We start from the raw sequence: 15,563 nt of genomic DNA, 5'->3' as shown, positions 1-15,563 counted from the left end.
TTAGGGTACAATTCAAGTTTTGCCTTCAGCACAGAGGCATGATGTATCCATCTTCAACCAGTCCAGGATGAGAAGAGATCAAAGTTTGGAATATCTTATCAATATTGTTGTTATCGTTGTCTGTTGATGAGATTGACCGCCGGAAGGATGGAGGAAGTTTGCCAGTAACTTGTTGCCATAATCCAGTGATGATCATATTCATACTTGCATTTGTGTCTCGTGATTCAGCAATCATTCCAGCTTGACGTCCTTTGCAATCAGGGTTTTGACAAATAGCAGTTCCCAGATTTAATTTTCCATTAGCTTTCTTCGGATGATAGATAGGCTCATGACAACGGCAGCAGAGTTTTGTCGTTCTAAATTCATCTGTATGGAAGATAGAAGAATGTTGACCAAGAGCTTGTAATAAGGGTCCATGACCTCTTCTTAAAAATCCACCAATACGTGAGTTTCTACCACGGCCCGCCTTTCCATAAAAGTAATGTAATTTTTGTCCAGGTTCTTCTTTTACTTGTCGTTGGTGATGCTTGATGACTACATGTGTTCCCTTTTCGCTGTATATCACTGCTGTTCGTTTCCACCGCCGATTGTATTTTTGATCACAATAGAAATCCTGGAGAATAGGTGAGCTGTCTTTGACCAACTAGATAAATTGAAATGATTGCATTCATTAATATCCATTGTCTTTTTTTTTTTTTTTTTTTTTTGGTCTCCGTGATGATGTATAATAATTGATCCTACCTTGTGATTTGTCATGATTTTTTGTAGACTTGTTTCATATAAACGAACATCAACTGATCCAGCCAACTTTTCTTCTACTTGCTTGACGGAAAGCAAACCTTGAGCTTGAGACTAGTAATTAAAAAAAAAATAGGTTATTGACATCCTTTTTTTTTTTTTGGAATCACTTACTTTGCGATGATCTCGTCTCTTTCTATATTCCATTCCCTTGCGATGGCGTTTGGAGAAGGTTTGATCGTCGAGATGTTTACTGGTAATTGAATATTTCTTCAAAGTAAGCATTTCCTTTTCATCGCCATCACTATCCACCTTTTCTACTAATGTTTCCAATGGTTGATAACGATTGTTGATTGCCAAATAGTACATTACTTTCTTGACATCAGCACTTGTAGCTTGGACCATGGTTGCCAGACCCGGATCACATCCAACAAAAATACTTCCATTTTCCCATTCGTTACCAGTAGATGATGAGGATAGGCTAACATCTGTCGTGTCAGTTGAATAAAACTCGTCAAAGATATCCTTCTTCTCTGTCTTGAGGGCTGATATCTTCCGTAACACAACAAGCTTCTGTCGAAGTAGATCGTCACGCTGTCGCTTCTTTTCTGCCCGCTGTTTAATTAAAAAAACTTTTGTTGGGAGGTCTTCCAGATCATCATGTGTTGTGTCGGCAATGGATTAAATTCGTTTGTTGATATTCATAATATTCATCTTCGTTTCATCTATTTCGTTATTCAACTTGCGCAATTCTTCAGCTGGTGTTGATAAGGAAGCATCCAATGATTTTATCTTTTCTTGCATTGTGATCTCTTCAGATAACTTTCTTTTTCGTCGTACGTTGGTTGCTGATGGCTTGATATCAGTGTCAATTGGTTTTTCCTTTTTGGAATGTAGTCGCACCGCGCCATAGTTAGTGATTGTGATTCGATTGGAGAAGGTAAAGCCAGTCTTTTTCGCACAGAGTCTTCGCCTCGTTGGAAGATCAAAAAAAGCACCAAATAGTTCATCCTGGAATTTGATTGACTTGGTAATATTGCTTATTATGTCACCGTTGGGAAGAAAAACATCGAATCCATACGAATGTAGAGGTTGCACATTTCCGCCTTTTGTTCCGCCAACACGTCCTTTCAACGAGCACAGAGTCAAATACAATCTTGTTGGATCCAAAGTAATGGAATAGGTCTTGGAATGTTTTACAACTGGTACAGATCGTCTTACAAATTTCTCGTTTCCAGTTGAGCGAAGAATATGATTGCATACCGTAACAAGAGGGAAATTGAGAAGGGGATGCCGATCTACATCGTCATCGTATACTTTGGGTAACAGATATGGTGAGAAAAATTGATACAAAAGGAGTACTGAATTGGCTTCGTCATCGTTAAACTCCATATCTGGCGCATGCATCTTAAGATCCTCGACAGTTAACGGTTGATCGATGTTCTTTTTGAATAGAATTGACTTCACAAAATTTGCAATTTTCTTCAGTCGATTGTAGGAGGGGTTAACATGAATGGTTTCAGGGGCATCCACTTCCATCGGAGCACTAGTATCATCCACCAAAGTAACATCCAAATTCATTTGAGCATCAGTATCGTCCACCAAAGGAATCTCCACGTTAACCTGAGCAGTAGTACTTGAATTGAGAATAGAGGATTGCATCAAGTGTTCGAGAATTTGTTGCTCCTTCTGAAGAACGTCTGGTCGATTTATATTATCAAATTGTTGCAACCGCTTTATTCTTTTGCTGTGGCGTCTGATTTGGCACTTGAATGTAAAAGAATTCTTGGGACTTTTTGGTTGTGATTTTCTAATTATATATAGATAGGTTAATAATGTGGATCATCCATCATCATCATCATCATCATCATCATCAAATCATCAATATGCATTACCTTTCTTTCAATTCATTCTTATTTTGGTCCTTTTTTGGGAGAATAAGCCGACACCGAAGGACAGTCATAATAGTTCTTGATAGCAGACGATCCACTATATCACCTTGATATATATTCTTTAAATTGGTGGCGTACGTATTTACATAAGGCAGAATAATGGTAGATAATCCAGGTGGCATATCAGTAAGGTTTAGGTTGGTGATGTCCGGTAAGTCCAAATTCCAGTTCAATATACCATCCTTGTTGGAATCATGACTTGAAGAAGTAGAAAGGACCTGGAGTGTCAGTAAGAGAGGTTTCTTGAGAGTTATGAGTTGCGGTCAACAGGTGCATCAAATGGCCGAAAGTATACAGTTCAAATAGACGTCGTTCAGCTTTGGTGGCATTGTTGTGACTAGCCATGAGTTTCTTGACATCATAAGAAGGAGGAGAGATCTGTGGTGGTGGAAGGACCTTGGTAATCTTGCATTCAGGTAGAATACTAGTTATTTCTACAGGTGGACCACTAAGAAAAAAAAAAAAAAGAGCATATGAGTATATGACTAGTATTTCATGATCACTATTTACTTACGTGGTTCGTTTCAAAAGGTCTAACAAAACTAAAGTTGAGATATCCGCCATTATATTGGTAATTATCTTCTGTGACTTCAGTAGTGATTGACGGATGATGTTTTTCTCCAAGTCAGACAAATCAGGTCGTAAGATTGTGTTCAATTGAGAAGTAATGGTATTGTGAATAAAATTATCCTCATAATCTTGATTGTTGTTGTTGTTGTTGTTGTTGTTGTTGTTGTCGTTGTTGTCGTTGTTTTTTAATTCCTCTAATATATTGGCAGCATTATTATTCACAAAATCTTTATAAAGGTGAACATAAGGAATAGCTTTCGAGTCTACAGTTGCAGTAATCGTATCCTTGGAAAAGTCGGTTGAGTTTTCTAAATAAAAGTTAGATTAATATTGGTATAGATGTATATATGTATATGTATACTACCTTGGTTATACAGTTCTACAGTCTTTTTGTAAAGGTTTGGTATTGTTCGCTTTCGTTCTTGTTGTTGACAATAGTTTGATAGAATCTCGGATTCGGTTTTCTTCTTTTTGTTTGTCCATAGCTTATGTAAATCTTCGCGTACTAATTCTTGGAATACTTTGTTGAAATATGATATACAGGTGTCTTTGTCTAACTGTGGTATAGTAATTGTCTTTCTTGTTTCTTGCAAATGTAGTTGTGCTTTTCGGTAAGAATCAAATGACATGGCGATATAATAAATGTAAAACAAGGTGAATAATTGTGCATTCTTAGAAGAACCAAATGAAATGGTATAATAATAATATATTAGATATAAAATAAGGTGATATGATAAGCAAGTATAAAAAAAAAAAAGGAAGAAATAGAAGTAAACTTGAATTGTACCTCAAGTTATGCCGTTCAAAAGAACGCGGAGGTTAAAATGTATTGTACGTAATGCATTTCATACAAGTCAATTTCAAAGGTTTTGACACTATCCTGTTATAACATTCAACATATCTGGTGCCATCATTCTTTTTTGATCACTTTCACTTCAACGTCGACAGCCATGAGACCCATACTCTACTTTCAGCCAAAAAAAAAAAAAAATTAGTTCTCCAATTCAACATGTGTTTAACTTGTCCTCTTCTTTTATCTACATTATTTAGAGTCTATTGAAATCATCCTGTACTTCCAACTTTTAACCTCGGATCTCCACACGTTAAAATAAAATTGAAATCTTAAAGAAAATACTTATATTTTCCTATCAACCTTAGCTTTTGATTTTGATGGTTAATGTGTTTATTATTATTATTATTATATATCATTCTAACTTTTTTTATCTTATAACATTTTTTTCTTTTTCGATATGAAACAATCGTAGTTGAAAAAAATCATAATGTCAACTAAACCCTTTTTTTTTGTGATCATTATTTATTTATTTCACTTCCCGAATATCTTGCATTGGGAATCTCTCCATTTGAGCAACTTTAAAAGGGTCCGATATAAAGGAAAAGAAAAAGAGAGAGAGAGAGAAAGAGAAAAAAAAAGGGGGGGTGAGATATTGTCAACAAACAAATATAAAATCTTCCTCATTATGTTTTTATTTATTATTGATCTATATTGAACGCTAGATAATAAAACAAGACAAATATATATATGTATAAACAAAACAAAACAAAACAAAAAAAAATTATATAATCATTTATTGGATGATGATGATGATGATGTATTATTTGATAAAGGATCATTTGATAAGAAGGAAGGAAAGGGTATTCTATCTATCCAACCAGAAATACGATCATTTTGTTCAGTAGTGCCATACTTTGATTTCGGTGGCTTCGGAGATACAATCTTGACATTTTGAAATCGATCGACCATGATTGCCCAATCTTTTGTATTTGGTGGATGTGATATTCCTTTTGTGGTTTGTGATGGTGGTGGTATTGATGAGGTTAAACCAAATGATTCAGGATCAGATGGGAAAAAATGACATTGATTATTGTTATTGTTGAAAGTAGCTGGTGCTGATAATGGTGCTGATTTTGATGATGTAGATGAAGGTATCAATGATGCTAATCCTATTGTTATTGTTTGTGTACTAGCATCACACAATGTCGTTTTTTGTTCATTATTCACAAATGTTTCTAGAGCCTGCTCCAATGTATTCACTTGTGTCGTACGTTCATCTAATTCCATTTGTAACCGTTTGTTTTCTTCTGTTAACCAAGATTTTTCCAGGTCTTTTTCCAATAACTGTTCCAAATGATATAATCGTAATTTGAGATCGAAATTTTCTTTCTTAAGGTCAGCAATGATCTATATAAAGAAAAAAAAATCAGTGATATATAACTTTTTTCATAGTATCAATTTTCATTCCTTTTCAACTATTTTTTTTTTTTTGTTATGTATACCTTTTGTAATTCTTTCATAGGAACTGTTTTATTTGTCATTGATGTCATGGGATAAGAAGAAGAAGCTGTTGGCATAATAGAGGAAGAAGTTTGATTTGGTCCAGTTGTTGCTGATATAGATTTTCGAACTTGCTTCCCATGCTGTTGTTGTTGTTGTTGTCCAGGAGGTCTTCCTAAGTTTGAAGAATAAAAGTGTCGAGAAGAAGAAGGTGAAGGAAGAGCAGCGTCGGATAAAGTAGTAGTTGTTTTATAATGTTTGGTGGAACATGAACTGATAGACGAAGTAGACGAAGAAAGTGACACTTTAGGAAGTATGTTGGTATCATGATCCGAGTAACTTGATGGAAGACTTCCAAGTGTAACATAATGTTGTTTTACTTCCTTTGTAGATGAATGGGATTGAGAATCGAGTGGCAACATGCAGTAAAGAGAGAGAAAAAAAGAAAGAAAGAAAGAAAGAAAGAAAGAGAAAGGAGGGGAGAGTGAAAAAAAAAAAAAAAAAAAAATAGAAAGACAAGCATTGCGAAAATTGGTTCGAACACAATTTTCCGATAGCTCACTTTGAACTTGAAATCCCCTTCCTACCTTCCTCCCCTTAGGTTTTTCTTTTTTTCTTTTCTTTTCTTTTTTTTTTTTTTTTTTTTTCTTGTATGTGGAAAAAACGACTGTTCGAGGAAATAAGCAAGGATATCAACCACTATACTAACAATAATAATGATAAGAAAAGAATAAAACTACATGAATACTTTACTTGTCCTCAATGCACTTTCACACTAACATCTACTTCTACTGGTCTATTTTGTGAAGGATGTTCAATCAACATACCTTTAACTTATCAACAAGATCTTGGTCTTCAAGGTATTATGAATATGATCAATATGGCTAAACAAGAACATAGGTATTATGTTATTCAAAATAGAATGATACTTGACAACTTTTTTTTTTGACTAATTATTTTTTATTTATGTGGTTGAGTACATAAAAAGTCATTGTCAAAGTGATCAATCAAAAGTGAACTATTCCAATTTAGGTTTACCAGGCGATGATATTTTTTTGATTTGGACCTGTACAGGTTGTAATCAATTAGAAATCTTGTTATAATATAGTTTTTATTCTCGTTATTAGTAATAACACTAGCCATACTTTTTCCCTTCATTATCTAGATTTGATAAAATACTGTATTTATCATATCCACACTATATGAAAATCATCATTTTGAATCAAACAAATAATTATAATAATAAAAAAAAAAGATTTATTGTACTAATCAGTTTCAAAATAATAAATAATAATAATAATAATATATCTATCCATCAATATATAATCAGCCAATCAATCACCATTTTTGTCCACTATTAGGTACGGAACCATTGTAACTTTCACTCATGATACCATCATTTGCAGGATTATATGTAAAACCAGCGAATTGTTCTTGCATTGTTTTTGAGATATGAGATTCATCCACCAAAGATTCCAAAGGAGCTTCAGACGTAAATTCATCATCAAAGTTGGTTGTATCATATGCATTTTCCACTAAAGGTTTGAATGGAGGTTGTACTTTCTTTTGCATCAATTTTCGCCAATCAATACTTGCAAAGAATGGATGATTCTTGATCATTTCTGGTCCATCACATCCTAATCGTTCATTTGGATCCCTCGTCAAAAGCTATATATATATATATAAAAGGTTCATTATCCTGTCGCGTTTTTTGTTTTTGTTAAAGAACTTACGCCAGTTAATAAATGTTGAGCATCTGCAGACATATCTTCAGGGAATCTTAATTCATCTTGTAAAATCTTGCGATACATTTCATTGGTATTCTCATCATAAAATGGAGGTAAACCTGTCATCATTTCATATAAAAGTACACCCAGAGTCCACCAATCCACATTCTTTGTATAACCTTGACCAAGTAAAAGTTCAGGAGCCAAGTATTCAGGTGTACCACAGAATGTATTGGTGCGTTCCTTTTCCGTCATGTTGAGTTTACATAATCCAAAATCACATAAAGCAATATGTCCATTATAATCGATCAAAATGTTTTCTGGTTTAAGATCCCTATTAAAAATAAATATATTAAACAATCCATCCTTCTTCTTTTTTTTTTTCTTCTTTTATTATTATTATTATTATTATTTTACCTGTAAACCACATTAAAGTCATGTAAACATTCCAATGCACATAACAATTCAGCAGTATAGAACCTTGATCTTTCTTCAGTAAATCTACCTTCCAATTGTAAATGATGGAAAAGTTCACCGCCATTGATAAAAGCAAGTACCAAATATAATTTATCTGGACTTTGAAAAGCAAATTTCAAAGGTACAATAAATGGATTTCGAACCTTGGCTAACACAGTCTTTTCAGCCATAGTATGAGTCACTTCAGATCTTGAGATAATACGAGATTTGCGTAACACTTTCATAGCATATATCCGATTGGTATCCTTTTTACGTACAACATATACCTAAATAACAACCAAAAAAAAAAAAGTATAAATCACTTTCTATTCTTCTTCTTTTTTTTTTATCTATTTATTTATTTTATTTGACTTACTTTTCCAAAACTTCCCCTACCAATAACACGTAAAAGATCAAAAGAATCAAAAGCAATGGGTTGATTTTGCTATAATAAATAAATAATTATTAATATAAAACTATCAATATATATATATATGTACCTGTTGTGGTTTATAACATAATTGAATATGCATAGCACCAGTACCACCAGTAATATTCAGAACTTGATCATCCAATTTATTATTATCGAAATTGGGTTGAACCTTGACAGCGCCAAGAAAATGATCATTGTTGGTCTTGGCAGGTATAGTTCCTTGAGTAGTAGGTGGAGGACGTAAATAAATAGATATGGAAACATCCGAATTTCGAGAGACATCACTAAATAAATGAAAATAAAAAAAAAAAAAAGGAGAATCAATATCATAATAATGATAATATATATATATATATATATATAAAGGGGGGGAGTGATATATATTTTTATGTGAAAACAAAAAGTAGAATTTTTTTTTTCAGGAGGTAGAAAGAATCACTTACAAGTTTGCACGATACTGGTAAATAGGATTGTTTGTATCACCACCAAGAGCATCAATAAGAATTTCATTCTTGTCGAATTCCAACACTACATAAGGTAACCACCAATTTTGTTTTCTGTTAAAAGAATCTCGGTTACTACGAGGTTGAACAGGTTGAAGATTGGAAGGAGGAGGAGAAACACCAGCAGGTAGAGAAATTCCTCTAGCTTCACATACACGAATAAGTAACACACCAGACTTGGGTTCATGATTAGTAGATGATGAAGATGAAGGTTGTTGTTGTTGTTGTGTAGTAATAGATGTTGAAGTTTGAGGAAGTGGAGGTGATACTTCTTTACTTTCTATAGATTTATATTAATAAAAATATTATTCATCAGGCAATATAACATTTTTTGACAACACTTACTTTTCCCAGTTAGTTTCCAAGAGTTCATGATTTCAAAATAGACCGAAACTAGAAAGAGGTTATTGAGTATGTGAGAATGTGTCCGTGAAAGAGAGAGAGAGAAAAAAAAAAAAAAGAAAAAGAAAAAGGTGAAAGAAAGAAATGGGTTAATAAAAAAAAAGGGGGGAGGAGAAAGAAAAGGGAAAAATGGGGTTCTCAAGTGTTGAATGGAACCTTTTTTTTTTTTTTCTTTCAAACACAGAATCGGTGTTTGTAGCAAAACAAATAAAGTGTATTACTTTTTTGTCATCAAAACTATTCATATCAAATGGGAATCATATACAATATAAAGAGAAAGAGAGAAAGAGAATCATCAATCAAAAAAAAAAAAAAACATATTATATATTTTATACATCTATACAATCAATTAAAACTATATTATATATATAACTATTTTTTATCCACCATGAAGAGTACTAATAAATACTATTTCATCCTTGTCTTCAAGTTGATATTCTAATTCATCACAAAGTTCCCAATCAACATCATTGATTAATACAAGAATACCAGGTCGTCTAATAATATATAATAATAATTGGTTATTGATTATATATAATATAATATAATTTTCACTTACACTGTGTCATTATCTACAAATAGATCTTTCTTTTCTGTCATCATATTATCTCGAATATAAAAAATAAGATCTTGTAATTTCGTAGGTTCACCAGGATTCTTTTCAGTAGGAAGGACGACTTTATGTTTACGTTCATTATTGAAAAGTAACTCCATACCACCACTAATAATAATAATAATAATAATTTCTTTTTTGTTTTAGATATATTTATTATATTATACTATTCATACTTTATTATTATTATTTTTTTTTTTTACCTGAATTCCACGTTAATATGTAATTCTGACATGGTATCAGGGAATTCTGCTGTAAATTTAGAAAGAAAAGGGAAATACAAAAAAAAAAAAAAACATTTGGGTGAAAAAGTTGTTGTAAATTGAAATACCGTGGACTTTTGATTGGATGAAACCAAAAATGGAAACAGCATTTCAAAATACATTTTTTTTTATACTATAATACTTAAAGATGATTGTTCAATTCAAATAACTCTTCTTTTTTGATCACTACTATATTTAAAAGAAGTTTGATTATACTGTATTTAAAATAATGAGTTTTATTATAAAAGGAAAGTTTGTTTTTTAATTATAAAGAAATCTATCTCTAGTTACATAATGAGATTCATTATAAAAAGAAAAAAAAAAAGTAGATACGTGTAATAATCAGTCTTTTTTTTTCTCTTTTTTTTTTTTTTTATTCTTGGATGATATAATAGAAAACTAACTGTATGCATGTTAAAAAAAAAAAAAAAAAAAGGAAATGGAGCGAGGGCACAAATATAAAAATAAAAAAAAAAATTCATACTCCATCCTTTTTTTTTTGCCTTTCTTCTTGTTTATCCTTAATTTTTTAATATTTGGATAATGTCCTTTGACTTGGTCTATGAAAGGATACAGAATCCACCTTATCCACCTTTTTATTCTTCCAATGGTTTCTCTTTTAGTTCACCTTTCTTTATAGCACCTAGTTTTTTACTTGGGTTTGTAATTATATGTTTTGTCATTCGATATTTACAAGTACGTCATGACCCTCTACTTAATCAATCTATACAACAAACTTTTCGTTTATCACCTCTTGGCAAACTGATCGCTCTACTTTCTATCATTGTCACTTTTAGTTATGTGATCGATGCTATTATTATGGTTCTTCGTGCTTTAGTGGAAGGTACTTGGACTTCAGCAACACTTTCCTATTATATTGTCACTAGTTATTTGGCTTGGACTATTAGTTTAATTAGACTCACTCAAGAAACTCAACTCTTTGGTCAATGGTATTGGATACAATATGCGTTTTGGATTTTAGCTTTCTTTTCAGATACTAGTGTTGGTTGGTTATGGGCAATGGGAATCAAATACTCTAAATCTCATCAAGGTAAAAAAAAAAAAAAAAAAAAAAAAAAAAAAAAGGAAATAAAAAAGATATATTTGTATTCATTCATATAATCTTTCTTATGTTAGATACTACCTTTGGTATTTACGACAAAATATGGTTCAGTATTTTTATGGGTCGATATATTATTCAACTCTTTCTTGTTGTTTTGTCCTTGATACATATGTTTTCGCAAGAAAGACAATCGGAAGAAAATGAACCTCTTTTGGATAATACAAGAGTACAAACTGACTATGGAACTACTCCTGCACCCATTCCAGAAGGTGGTGAACCAGGTCTCAAGGGTTTCTTTATTAAAGTACGAAAAATCATTCCTTATACTTGGCCTAGTGGTAACCTCCGTTTACAACTACTTATCTTCCTCTGTTTTGGTTTAATGATCTTGGGTTTGGCTATCAATATGCTCACACCACTTCAAATAGGTTATGTGGTGGACCAAATTAGTGATGGAAAAGGCAAATTTGCATGGGCTGCTGTATCTTTATATGTTGGGTTCAAATTCCTTCAAGGTGGCTCCGGATTGATTCAAGCAATGCAAAACTTCTTTTGGATACCCGTGGGTCAATATACAACGCGTGAAATCTCCATCAAAATGTTCACTCATCTCCATTCATTATCATTGGCTTTTCATATCAATCGGAAGACTGGTGAGGTACTTCGTGTGATGGATCGTGGTACCAATAGTATCGTTCAACTCTTACAACAAATTGTATTCCAAGTATTCCCTGCCATTGCCAATATCATCGTTGCTGTATTCTTCTTCGCCTTCAAATTCTCCTTACCTTTTGGTTTGATCGTTTTTGTCACCATGTCACTTTATCTTTATGTCACCATTGCTATGACCCAATGGCGAACGGCTTTTCGACGTGAAATGAATCAACTTGATAATCTTGCTAGGACAAAGGCTGTGGATTCGTTACTCAACTTTGAAACTGTGAAATACTATGGTGCTGAATCCTTTGAAGTTGATCGATACAAGACTGCCATCATTGATTATCAAAAGGCCGATTGGAAATCTTCTATTTCTTTGAATGTACTTAATCTCACCCAAAATGCTGTGATTACTTTGGGTCTTTTAGTTGGAAGTTTACTATTTGCTTGGGAAGTATCTCAAGGTACTTTGACTGCGGGTGATTTTGTTGTCTTCAATATATATATGATGCAGCTCTATTCACCGGTAAGAATCTTTTTTTTTTTTTTTAGTTTTTTTTTTTTTTGGATTTACTTATATTTTTATATTTGTATAGTTACATTTCTTTGGTACATATTATCGAATGATTATTCAGAACGTTACAGACATGGAAAAAATGTTGGAATTATTTGAAGTGGATCAATCAGTGAAGGATATCCCTGGAGCAAAGGAATTGAATGTTAAGGCAGGCAATGTTGTTTTCGGTAAGTTAATATATATATATATAGAAATAAAAAAAAGGCTAACTTGTTATTATTATTATTATTATTTTTTGATGTATATATAGACAATGTGGTATTCAATTACGATCCTCGTCAAACAGCCTTGAAAGGTATTTCTTTCTCAGTCCCTGCAGGTTCTACTGTCGCTCTCGTTGGTCCTTCTGGTAGTGGCAAAAGTACGATTCTTCGACTCTTATTCCGATTCTATGATCCTACTTCTGGCAACATTTACATTGATGGACAAAACATTCGTGATATTCAACAAAATTCTCTTCGAAAAAATATTGGTGTAGTTCCTCAAGATACGGTATTATTTAATGATACTATTGAATACAATATCCGATATGGTGATGTTGATGCTTCTCAAGATACAATTGTGAATGCTGCCAAAGCTGCACAAATCCATGATAGTATTTTGAACTTTCCAGATGGATATGAAACCAAAGTGGGTGAACGAGGGTAAGAAAAAAAAATAGGATAAATTGTATAGATTACTGATTTTTCTTTTTTTTTTTTTGATGATGATAGATTACGATTATCAGGCGGAGAAAAACAAAGATTGGCCATTGCAAGAACTATTGTCAAAGATCCTCCTATTATCTTACTAGATGAAGCTACAAGTGCATTAGACACGTAAGTGACATTAGATAAAAATAGAGATGATATATATATATAATAATAATAATAATAATAATACGGTATATAGGACTACGGAACGATATATTCAAGAAGCATTGAATGCTATGACAAAAGGACGAACTACCCTTGTGATTGCACATCGTTTGTCCACAATTTTGAATGCGGATCTAATTCTTGTCATCAAGGATGGTCAGGTGGTTGAATCTGGAACGCATGAAGAACTGATACGACAGGCAATGGAAAACAATGGAGAAGGTATATAAAAAAAATAAAGAAAAAAAGAAAAAAGAAGGGAATGGATATGTTCTAGATTTTAAACTAATTGTTTTATTTATTAATAGGGGTATATTATGACATGTGGGAAAAACAACTACATGATGATGGACCTTCCATGGAAAACTCAATTCTATTAGACGGGGATGACACCAAGAAAAGTAGTCCATAATTTGTGTATATGTTTTTTTTTAGTCTAGTGTGGTGTATTTTTATCAATAAAACCTGGTTTTTTTGCATTGATCATTTATATGGATGAAATTGGCTTGATGATTTGAAACTCCTTTCTGATTTTTTGGTCAGTTTGGTTTTTTTTTTTTTTTTTTTTTTTTTTCCTTCTTCTTTTTCTTTATATCAAATCATGAAGTGTTTTCTTCTTTCACTCATTTTTATAGTGCTAGGCTTAACTTCTATTCCACCATCTACTTGTTTCGATTTTAAGAACATTATTTTTGGTACGTCTGGACCAGTAGACAACCATGGAAAGGCAACAAAAGATTTTGGATACATTGTGCCACCGCGATTAGTCAAGAAACATAATGAAGCAACCCAAGGTAAAACTAAATCTAAATAATATGTTCTTTAACAAAATAAAACAAAAAATAAAAAAATAAAAAAAAGACTCATGGTAATATATCTTTAAATGTATGATGATAGAAACATGTGCTCAGGGATATCTTTGTCAAGATACCAAAAAGTGTGTTAGTGAACCTAGACTTTGTCCTTGTCGTTTGGCAGCCGATATCAAATGTCCACTTGGAAGAGACTGGTATACTTGTATTAGAGGTGATCAACACTGTGAACAAATCACTGAAAAATGATACAGTCCTTTGGTTTATTGGAAATAAAAATGATTAGATTTAGATAGTTGTAATTACTGATAGTCGTAGTGTTTTTTTTTTCTTTTTTTTTTTTTTTTTTTTTTTTTGTTGTCATTTGTGGATGTGTACAAGAATAGTTTAGTTTATATTTATATATATATATATGTGTGTGTGTGTGTTTGTATGTGGATATTATCCGTTTGATATAATTCCTGCAAAAAATTCAAATAAAAATAAAGATGGTCCTTCCAAATAAAGAAACACCAGTCATCCATTTTTCGATAAATTGATAGTTTTTTATATTTTTTTTTCCTCTTTTTCTTTCTTTATTTTTTTTTTCTTCTTTCTCTGTTTCTTGTTATCTATTTTTCACCTTTTTGTTCTATTCAATTGAACAATCATCCTTTCGTTACTGTCTGTTGGATGGATCCATCCTATCTTTTTATTTTATATGTCCACAACAGACAAAATGGATGCAACATCATCACCATTATCATTGTCATCGTCATCATCTTCTTCGATTTATAGGCCATCCAATCACGTACAGGATTATTCATATTCACTATCTACTACAAATGTGATGAAAACCACATCAACCCCAACATTCTCCGTGACAACTTCTATCGACCATTGTATACCCACCATCTATGATGGCAGTAACAACACTTCCGTCAATCCAAAAAAATCTCATCTTTACAAAACTGAATATTGTCGAAACTGGTCGGAGCTAGGTGTATGCAGGTAAAAAAATGAAAAACAAAATAAAATAAAATAAAATAAAAAGTAAAAAAAAAAAAATCCAATCAATCATCTATCAATTCAATCGATCTATCATGATCACTGATATATCTTCTTTTTTTTTTTTTTTTTTTTGGTGATTAAAAGGTATGGGAAAAAATGTCGGTATGCTCATGGTGATGAAGAATTACGAATGGTACCAAAACATAATCGATACAAGACTCAAATATGCCGTGCTTATCATCTGGAAGGAACTTGTCTTTATGGTAGCCGATGTACTTTTATTCATCTTGATGAAGATGAAGGGAATCAAACAAGACGGAATTCTTTTGAACAATTGGACCATAAGCCAACTAGTCGATCTACTTCTCAATTCTTTTCCAATAGTGACTCTACTCTTCTATCATCGGCCTGCGACAAGAAATTATGGAACTCAAAACTAGGCTTATCGATCCAGTGGCCACCTTATTCTGATTCACATTGTCGTCAAAATTTCATTCCTACTACAAGCATTAACAATAACAGCTCCACGACCAGGATGATGGATGATAATTCTTTTCTTGTCAATTCTACTCATTCAACTTCTTCAACTCCTCTACTTCTTCGATCTTTCTCTACTTCCATGGTACCCTTCAATTATCATCATTCTAATGACCAATC

General features: G+C 32.4%; 8 protein-coding genes across 8 annotated transcripts; 3 read left to right on the top strand and 5 right to left on the bottom strand.

The window, feature by feature from the left end:
* Positions 1-1,639: 1,639 nt before the first annotated feature.
* Positions 1,640-2,482, bottom strand: BX664DRAFT_339147 (uncharacterized protein; the record flags this gene model as incomplete). The annotated part of the gene is made up of 1 exon (XM_051546576.1): positions 1,640-2,482. A coding segment is annotated over exon 1 (656 nt), but the record flags the coding sequence as incomplete, so codon positions are not given.
* Positions 2,483-2,882: 400 nt separating this feature from the next.
* On the bottom strand, positions 2,883-3,889 carry BX664DRAFT_316841 (uncharacterized protein; the record flags this gene model as incomplete). Its single annotated transcript, XM_051542730.1, has 3 exons — positions 2,883-3,138; positions 3,205-3,568; positions 3,625-3,889. The coding sequence occupies 3 exons, from the start codon at positions 3,887-3,889 to the stop codon at positions 2,883-2,885; spliced, it is 885 nt and encodes a 294-aa protein (XP_051397481.1).
* Positions 3,890-4,842: 953 nt separating this feature from the next.
* On the bottom strand, positions 4,843-5,988 carry BX664DRAFT_361120 (uncharacterized protein; the record flags this gene model as incomplete). Its single annotated transcript, XM_051548223.1, has 2 exons — positions 5,556-5,988; positions 4,843-5,460 (listed from the first exon to the last, which is right to left on the bottom strand). The coding sequence occupies exons 1-2, from the start codon at positions 5,973-5,975 to the stop codon at positions 4,843-4,845; spliced, it is 1,038 nt and encodes a 345-aa protein (XP_051397480.1). The 5' UTR covers positions 5,976-5,988.
* A 799-nt stretch (positions 5,989-6,787) lies between these two features.
* BX664DRAFT_339141 (kinase-like domain-containing protein) lies at positions 6,788-9,192 on the bottom strand. Its single transcript, XM_051546575.1, has 7 exons — positions 9,018-9,192; positions 8,613-8,952; positions 8,237-8,453; positions 8,113-8,181; positions 7,698-8,023; positions 7,287-7,614; positions 6,788-7,221 (listed from the first exon to the last, which is right to left on the bottom strand). The coding sequence occupies exons 1-7, from the start codon at positions 9,043-9,045 to the stop codon at positions 6,892-6,894; spliced, it is 1,638 nt and encodes a 545-aa protein (XP_051397479.1). The 5' UTR covers positions 9,046-9,192; the 3' UTR covers positions 6,788-6,891.
* Positions 9,193-9,378: 186 nt separating this feature from the next.
* On the bottom strand, positions 9,379-9,951 carry BX664DRAFT_380361 (ubiquitin-related modifier 1). The gene is made up of 3 exons (XM_051548898.1): positions 9,891-9,951; positions 9,634-9,795; positions 9,379-9,571 (listed from the first exon to the last, which is right to left on the bottom strand). The coding sequence occupies exons 1-3, from the start codon at positions 9,920-9,922 to the stop codon at positions 9,454-9,456; spliced, it is 312 nt and encodes a 103-aa protein (XP_051397478.1). The 5' UTR covers positions 9,923-9,951; the 3' UTR covers positions 9,379-9,453.
* Positions 9,952-10,463: 512 nt separating this feature from the next.
* On the top strand, positions 10,464-13,590 carry BX664DRAFT_339138 (uncharacterized protein). The gene is made up of 7 exons (XM_051546574.1): positions 10,464-11,001; positions 11,088-12,196; positions 12,267-12,414; positions 12,498-12,891; positions 12,961-13,065; positions 13,139-13,326; positions 13,413-13,590. The coding sequence occupies exons 1-7, from the start codon at positions 10,494-10,496 to the stop codon at positions 13,514-13,516; spliced, it is 2,556 nt and encodes an 851-aa protein (XP_051397477.1). The 5' UTR covers positions 10,464-10,493; the 3' UTR covers positions 13,517-13,590.
* A 112-nt stretch (positions 13,591-13,702) lies between these two features.
* On the top strand, positions 13,703-14,234 carry BX664DRAFT_339136 (uncharacterized protein; the record flags this gene model as incomplete). The annotated part of the gene is made up of 2 exons (XM_051546573.1): positions 13,703-13,898; positions 14,002-14,234. 2 exons carry the CDS (start codon positions 13,706-13,708, stop codon positions 14,163-14,165), a joined length of 357 nt encoding a protein of 118 aa, XP_051397476.1. The 3' UTR covers positions 14,166-14,234.
* Positions 14,235-14,709: 475 nt separating this feature from the next.
* Positions 14,710-15,231, top strand: BX664DRAFT_284558 (uncharacterized protein; the record flags this gene model as incomplete). The annotated part of the gene is made up of 2 exons (XM_051541639.1): positions 14,710-14,906; positions 15,051-15,231. Coding segments are annotated over exons 1-2 (342 nt in total), but the record flags the coding sequence as incomplete, so codon positions are not given.
* Positions 15,232-15,563: the final 332 nt, after the last annotated feature.

Source organism: Halteromyces radiatus (genome assembly GCF_025201355.1).
Source record: "Halteromyces radiatus strain CBS 162.75 chromosome Unknown BX664scaffold_7, whole genome shotgun sequence".
In the NCBI taxonomy this organism is placed as follows: domain Eukaryota; kingdom Fungi; phylum Mucoromycota; class Mucoromycetes; order Mucorales; family Cunninghamellaceae; genus Halteromyces; species Halteromyces radiatus.
The sequence above is the reverse complement of the archived record's forward strand: the minus strand, read 5'-3'. Positions and strand labels throughout refer to the sequence as shown.